This window comes from Panicum virgatum, chromosome 1K (genome assembly GCF_016808335.1).
Source record: "Panicum virgatum strain AP13 chromosome 1K, P.virgatum_v5, whole genome shotgun sequence".
Lineage (NCBI taxonomy): Eukaryota > Viridiplantae > Streptophyta > Magnoliopsida > Poales > Poaceae > Panicum > Panicum virgatum.
The window spans coordinates 55,752,521-55,760,041 of NC_053136.1; the positions used below are offsets into that span (position 1 = coordinate 55,752,521).

Consider the following 7,521-nt stretch of genomic DNA (forward strand, 5'->3'; position numbering starts at 1 on the left):
CCCCACCCGCGCGTACGATCAGGGGCACCCCCGTCCGTCCGCACGACGCTGCTGACTGCTCCTCCTTTTCTCTCTCTTCCCCTGCCTGAAAAGGGGGGCACTACCAGCAGCAGGTCCCTTTCAATCCATCCCGCGTTCCTTCGTCGCCGCCCGAATCTTCCATCCGTCCCCAATCCGCCGCCGAGCCTGCGCGATCGGGAGAATGGTAGGGCCCCAGATTTCTTCTCGGTTTGCTCTTCTGCGTGCGCTGATTGCCGTTTCGTTTTTTGGCAAGCGGTTGTTGGGTTTGGTGAGAATTGTTTGGTTCTTCTCGGAAGGAGAGAGGAAAGAGACATCACCCTTGCTTCGCTTCGCTTCGCTGTGGGAAAAAAAGGCGCGCGCGGCCGCCTTGTTCCCCGCCTCCCCATCCGAATTCTTCCCTCCTCCGATTTCTCCCCATTCCTCGGCGGCAGGGCAGCGCTCGCGTCACCGGAGCCTCCGCTTGTTCCTCGAATCATCCTTCCAATGATACTGCGCTGCCGTGGACCAGGGGATCCATCCGGACTTGCTCCATTTTTTATTCTGTTCGTGAGTAGCCCTACCTTGCTTGCGCGGATTGTTCTACGTTCCTTTCTTTGCGTCACACCATTCGGTTAGCTGAGGATTTTATTATTATTTTGGCTGTGGCAATCCGTAGTTCGATTAGGTCCATCTTCGTCAGCGCTTAAGGGGTCGATCCATCCGACTTGAGGTACCAATTCCTGATACCCAATTTAAGTGCCAGTGCATTTTGTTTCCTATAAGATTTTGGGGATTCAACTGAACTCCCAACGCCCCACTTGAGTTCTGGGTTGGTGTGTGAATTACAATTCAGCGATGATGCTCGCAAGGGCAAGTCCAGTAATTTCCTGAATCAGCAATAGTCATGCCCATGTAATGCATCTGAGCAAAAAAAAAATGCTGCAGTGCTTACTCTATGGCGAGTAGTGGGTTCAGGAGCCTCCCTTCTGGAACAAGTGGAATTGGATTATCATCTTTCTCCAGAGGTGTTAGCCTTTATTCTATTTGGAAGATTGAAATCTGTGCTGTAGGTCCAGTCAACTGATGCACAGAACTAGCTGTGTGAGAGGGGAAACAAAATTTTGTTTTGTGTTTCCAGTTAGGAGAGTAGTTCTATCATCACTAATATGTTGATCCATAAGGGCTTGTCTGAGTGAAAAACAGATAAGGTTGAGTATATGACACTCACCTTGCAACCACACTAATATGTGCAGGAGAATGATTGAGGTGTAAATCATGAAAAGGAATGGTGGCTTCATTCTATATGATAGTCTCTCTTGCTTTATAACCTTTTGTTCTAAGTTTCACAATTTTTTTCAGCACAACTTTACAATTGCTGGGCCTGGGGCTCTACTTACAGCTTATCACTTGTCTCTTTGCAGTGAACACAGGTAGAACAAATCTGATACACTTGGCAGGCTTTACTTTCCATCACACGTGCACATTTCAGAACGACTTCCAAGATCATGATAACCTACAAGAGGAAGCGGATTACCTCACAAGACCATACTGCTGATGACACAGTTTGTGATTCATCCCCTGCTGCTTCCAGTAATGTAGTTGCCAGCAATTTACCCCCAAAGTTTGAGGCGCATGCTGAGAACACCATTGCAAACGAAGATAATTTTGTGAGAATTCTGTCTTGTTTCTCTTCCTGTTTATATTGCTACTTGACGTTGTAGAGAGATAGGCAAAACACCACACACCCTTTGGGGGGGGGGGGGTTGACCTCTTGTATATATAGGCCGTATAGGCTTGGATTACAAGTCAGTTACATGACTTATACAAGTCGAATACAGCTATAGTAGACGTCATCTCTACCACATGTGATTATCTAGGTTGGTTATTGCTGTTCCCACATTCCTTAAAAGGCATAATATAACTTATGACTTTTTTGGGGCATGGAATTTGTGGTGTTATATTGATATTTGCATCTAAAGGTGTTAATTGCTACATGTTTTCATCAATTGTCTGTGTGTGCCTTGAAAAACTCACTAAACCTGATATCCTCTAAAGGGATCCTTGATAGTTATATGTTCTGAAAAACTGGTAGCAATTAGTTTCCATCTTTGATATCACTGATGGGTGTTCAGGTTTCTTCTTCCATCTACTTTCTCGTCTGATTCCCTTTTCTCATCTGGAATGATTGGCAGGTTACTCCTGTAAAGCAACAGCGTTTGTCAATGCAAAAAAGCATTAAAGAAGAATGTGAACCAGATAGAGGGAAAAATGAGTTACAGGTATCATCACCACAGAAAGAGCAACCTGAGATTTATTCTGCCATGATTACCGCAGCGGCGCAGAGCGAATTATTGCAATGCAGCGAGGACACAAATAATCAAATTCCTGTTTCAAGTTCTGTGTCTGATCTCATGTATGCTGATGGAACAGTTGGTCACACAAAAGATTCAAATACCTCTGCCATTGTGGAAACAAATTCTCATAAGTTGCCAGAAAGTACTATGAGATCTCGCCAATGTAAAAATAGGTTTAGCCCTCTGCTTACCTTTCGCAGGCGAGCTAAAAAGAAAATTAATTTGGATGAACCAACAGAGGAAATTTGTTCACCAGACAACAAGAAACAATGTTCAACACTGACATGTAGCCAACCAAGCTCGTCAACTAATGGTACACCGTTGCTCAAATATACTGCTGGAGACCCTTTGGATACTGAGGATAAGGTATTTTTTTACCCTCATCTTCCCCTGTACCTGTACAATGATGCAAAATGGCACGTTTTTTTTAATTATCTTTCTTCACATTTCCTGCCTTATGCCTTACTTTAGTTGTCTGTGTGTCGGTGGGTGTGGGTGTGGTTGTGAGCTGGAATTGTACCAAGGTATGAAGTCTGTAATCTAAGCTATGAGGGTCAGATGCTAGATGAGTGATCTAATGCACTTCTTTTAAACACACAAAAACAAAACTGTAACTATACTAAGCAATAACTTAGTCGTAGAAGTTGTTTTTTATCTTACTTTGCTACATGAAGTGCCAAGAACATAACAAAGCAGAAAGGACCTTCTATACAGGGTGCATCTGTATCTGCTACTTTCAGTACCTTGTACTATTGAAATGATGTTTTATTGTCTGGAAATATTTTGATAGTTAAAAAGACTTTCAAAATTAACCAGATTAGCATCCTGTCATGTTTAATTTATAATGTATCACCTCTACTTTCTGCGTTTAAAAGTTAGAACTAGATTTTTATAGGTGTAGAGAATGAGAAAAAAAATGATTCCATTAAAGATTATTGCTTTTGTGAGTATATAAACAAACTCAACATAACAGTATGCTTAGCCTTTTGGTATCATTGCAAATTTTCTATACAAGGTAACACAAAGTAATGAAATAGACGACATCTTGTTTGTTGTGCTAAAGGCAAATTTTCTTACTGCACTCTCTCTCTCTATTTTAAATCCATTTTTATGTCACTATAGAATATAGATGCACTTGCTTTTTAATGTATTGCTGTCGCAATAACCCATGTGGTTGTTGATAATTTCCTTGCTTGTCCCCACATTATCTGCCTAGGGCATTCAGAAAATTAAAGCTCACATTTAATTCAATTACAGGTAGCTTCAGTGAGAAGTAATGGGCTATCTACACAAGCTGAACACACGCCTGAACAAGAAAGGTAAGGTGATGGTACCTGTTTGTTATTAATACACAGCACGAAATTAATACGATGTTCCTTTTGTAGTTCTCAAATCGTAAAATCCTCAGTTCAGCCTATGGTTCCACAGAGTGCCGATTGTGGAAACCAAAACATGACCCTGGAAGGTGATGGTACACCAGTGTCAAAGTTCACTTGTGTACAAGAGGTCAGGGAGCAAGATGCAACAGTTGAGGACTCCAGCAAAACATTGCCAATTACTATTGAAGGGCCAAACGTTATTGATATGCAAGGGGAGGGACATGGTATTGGGCAAACTACACTGCAGCAGCTGCCAAGACAAAACTTAAATGCCAGTTGGTTGAAACCAACCAATAAATCTGCTGCAGAAGATGTTCCTGAATCTCAAGGTTCAACAAAAAATATAGCAATTATTGTCTTGGATGATGATAATGATGAGAGAGGCAAAGAGATGGAAAATTCAGAGGCACTTGATCAGGATCTTCATCAAAATAAAAGAATTTCTTTAGGGATGATTGACCTGAACTGTGCTGAATTACGACAAGAGGGTTCTCTCCATTTGGGTGACTCATCAATTCAAAAGCTCACAGATCAGGTGATAATAAAATTAGATGTTTTATCACGTGTTCACTTGGCAGGTCAGCTTATGTCCAAATTCTCCATGCATTAAATGAATTGTTTTCTTGGTGCTGTAATTTTTTTATCTGAATAATATAGAGCCGTTTCCTTCATTTGAACAGAGGGGGTTAAGGTTTTCTTTTTTATTCAGTTTTATTTGCAAGCATGGAGTGGTGGTTCCACATGCTTCATTCAATTTTGTGCCCTTCGTATAACCACCAAGTTCTCTACAAGCTTGAAATCATTTTCTTTTGTCATACAAATACAATGTATTATAACTGCAAAAATAAAATCTTGACATAAATGTTCTGAAACATTTTCTCACTGCTCGCAGGATCAAGTTGGTAGTGCTCGAAAACAGATGTCCCAACCTATTGAGAGGATGTTTTTCACAAAGGAGAAAGACACTATCCATGGTAAGCAGCAACAGCATGAAGAAAGCTCAACCATGCATACCTCATACTCAAATTTATTTGACCTGACTCCATGGAACGCTGGGAGTTTGAAGGGGCCAAGGAGCTTGCCTTCAGAATTGAAGTTCAGAATAATGGATAAGGCTCCTGAATTTAGTTTAGATCTAAGCCTGGATAGTTTCCAAGACAATAGAGTGCCTGCCCTGAGGAGCGATAAGTTGTTTCTTGGAGGCACCTCCAGCATATCTCATAAGCTGACAGAAAGGCTTGGCACATACTCCTACCGGAGGTACTCAGCTCCTTGGTCAGAAGAAGAGTTGGATTTTCTTTGGATTGGAGTTAGGAGGTATGGCGTCAATAATTGGAATGCAATGTTGAGGGATACACGGCTACGGTTTTCAAACTCAAGGATGGCTGAGGATCTTGCTAAGCAATGGTGCAAGGAGCAGAAGAAGCTGCTGACATCTGGTCTGGGTCCTGCACCACCCCGTCATATAGCGGAAGATTATCTTAGTAGAGCTTCGTGCTCAGATTGCTCAAAGTCTCCATTTCTTGGAGCCCAAACGGACCTTTCATTGGGCGATGTCTACCTTCTCAATGCTCGTGCTTCAGAAAGAGGTCAGCATCATTTGTCAAGTTTGTGCATGTTAAACCTTCATGGAACTGACGGTGGCCCACGAAATCTGTCCCTGGGGGCTTCTTCGTCGTATGGAAGAAGTGGCAGCAGGCGCAGGAGGGCATCCAAGCTCCAAAAGTCGTACCACGATAGCAAGTCACCTTGGTTCCAACAACCATCAGAGAGGGCGCCCCAGCTCTTTCCCGCGAACCAACAACCGATCAACAGCCTTCCGCAGTGGCTGATCAAGGAAGCGGAGACCGGCACAAGTCGAATCGACCGGGAGATGTGGCCGAGCTTGGCACCAGCACCAGGGCATTCTGCTGCTGAGGCACCGAGGGATAGCCTGAGAGTTAATCTCTTTTCTGACGACCTGAAGGCCCATGCCCTCCCTGATGCTTCCCTGAAGCGCGCGATGCGGAGGAACGCGGATTGGCGTTCGTTCAGCAAGAGGCTATTCCAGACCGGCGACGCCTTGGATCTGACCCGTAGGACTGCAGCTGCAGCCATCGCAGGAGGCAACGGTGCCACCCCGAGCGACACCGGCGGCGCTTCATCGGAAGAGACGGTGTCAGACAGCTGAGGCCCCATGCTTAACATGGGGCCGTTGTTATACCTGTACGTCGTCATGTTGAAGTGGCGTTTAGTATATTTTGATGATGAAGCTGGTGAACAGTAGCGACGAAGTGTTTAATCTGCATTGTCATGCCAGTGAATAATCTGATTGCATCTTGTAAAGTAGCAGCAGCCAGCAGGGGAGTATATCTTACCACAGTAGGTGTTAGCTCTCTTCATCCTCCATAGAGAGGAGATGTTCTATTGATTTTATCCTGTAATATCTCGAATCGTGTAAGCAGAAGAAACATTATTACCTTAATTTAATCTTATTTTTCTGATTGCCGCGACGGTTGGCTGTCGAGATTAACAATACGGCCCAATCCTGTTTCTACAGTCGATCGGACCCGAGTCAACTCACGGTTGACCGGCAACGCGGTGGGCCCCGCCCACGTGACTCTCCCATCCTCTTCCTTCTCTCCTCTTTTTGCTCCATATCTGACTGCCGAGCAATTTCCGACGAGCGGAGCGGCGGGCCGGAGGCATGGTGCAGCAGCCCGGCGGCAGGGAGGTGCGGCGTGGCAGCCCGGCGGCGGGCTCTCTCGGAGCGAGCTCCGCGCGCTGCGGCGGCTCGCACCAGGCTCTCGCCGGCGGCGGCAGGGTGAGCTTTCACCTCCGACGGCGGCGACGTCGAGCTCCCCGGTAGCCCCGAGGATAGTGGCATTGTTTTTATTTTTTCTTTTATTTTTTGATGCAAAAAATTTTTACAAAATTTTTCCCTCAATTTTTTCAGTTTTGAATGCAAAAGTTTTTTCTCCAATTTTTTTTAGTTTCTCTTAAAACTTTCTCTTCTAAACTTTTTCTCATTAATTTTTTCCCTTTTTTCTCTCTAAAATATTTTTTTGAAAAGTTTTTCTAAAATATTTTTTATCACAAAACAACAAAAAAATTAGTAAAAGTGGTAAAAAAATTGTCGAAAAATCGACCGTAGGGAGGCCTCTCTACTATCGCCCGTAAATTAGAATCACCCGCAATACGGTAGGGTAGGCATGGTTTTGAAAAAAAAAGGAAATGCAATTGTACAACTGAGAAAGGAGTAACGAACTTGCAGCTTGTTTAACTTTCAAAAAAGAATTTGCAGCCTGCGCCACCTTACATGTGTCCTTAAGAAAGGTGGTAGCATTTGATCTGATGTCTGTGTGGTGGACCGCCCGCGGCAAGTGCATCACTCTCCCTCCTCTTCCTCTTAACCAGATGATTGTGGATTGTACACCAGAGCGACGTTGATCTGGTTCCTCTTCCTTTCTCCTCCTCCCTTAGTTGCAGCCTGCACTTACATTTGCACTTACATTGTACACCGGATGCTCCTCCAGGTGCGAAGATGGAGAAGTCCTTAGGCGTGCCAAACCTGCCGCCCAAAAAGAAGCGCAGCAGCAGCCAACACTCCATGCCATGTGAGTATTTTTGTTTTTGTTTTTTTGTCTGTACAGTTGGGCGCGGAAAAGAAGAGGTTATTGTTGGTCCTTGTTGGGTCTCATTGTAGGATGATGCCTGCGTGCTATTTTTCTTGTTCTTGGTTCTTCCTACTGAGAGGCTTGAGTCAGTGCTTCAGTATGCACATTCTAAAGTACTTGTGATAACTTCTG

General features: G+C 44.0%; 1 protein-coding gene across 6 annotated transcripts; it reads left to right on the forward strand.

Moving 5' to 3' along the window:
• The first annotated feature begins 49 nt into the window (after positions 1-49).
• LOC120646472 lies at positions 50-6,225 on the forward strand. 6 transcript variants are annotated; one of them, XM_039923058.1, is made up of 7 exons: positions 50-205; positions 1,422-1,667; positions 2,193-2,720; positions 3,612-3,673; positions 3,740-4,268; positions 4,626-5,322; positions 5,420-6,225. In XM_039923058.1, the coding sequence occupies exons 2-7, from the start codon at positions 1,506-1,508 to the stop codon at positions 5,563-5,565; spliced, it is 2,124 nt and encodes a 707-aa protein (XP_039778992.1). In that variant the 5' UTR covers positions 50-205; positions 1,422-1,505; the 3' UTR covers positions 5,566-6,225. The 6 variants fall into 6 exon arrangements, with proteins under 6 accessions (XP_039778992.1, XP_039778968.1, XP_039778982.1 ...); XM_039923048.1 differs by lacking the exon at positions 50-205 and adding exons at positions 275-567; positions 677-730 and having other exon boundaries at positions 4,626-6,216; XM_039923063.1 differs by lacking the exon at positions 50-205 and adding an exon at positions 277-567.
• The last annotated feature ends 1,296 nt before the right edge of the window (positions 6,226-7,521 follow it).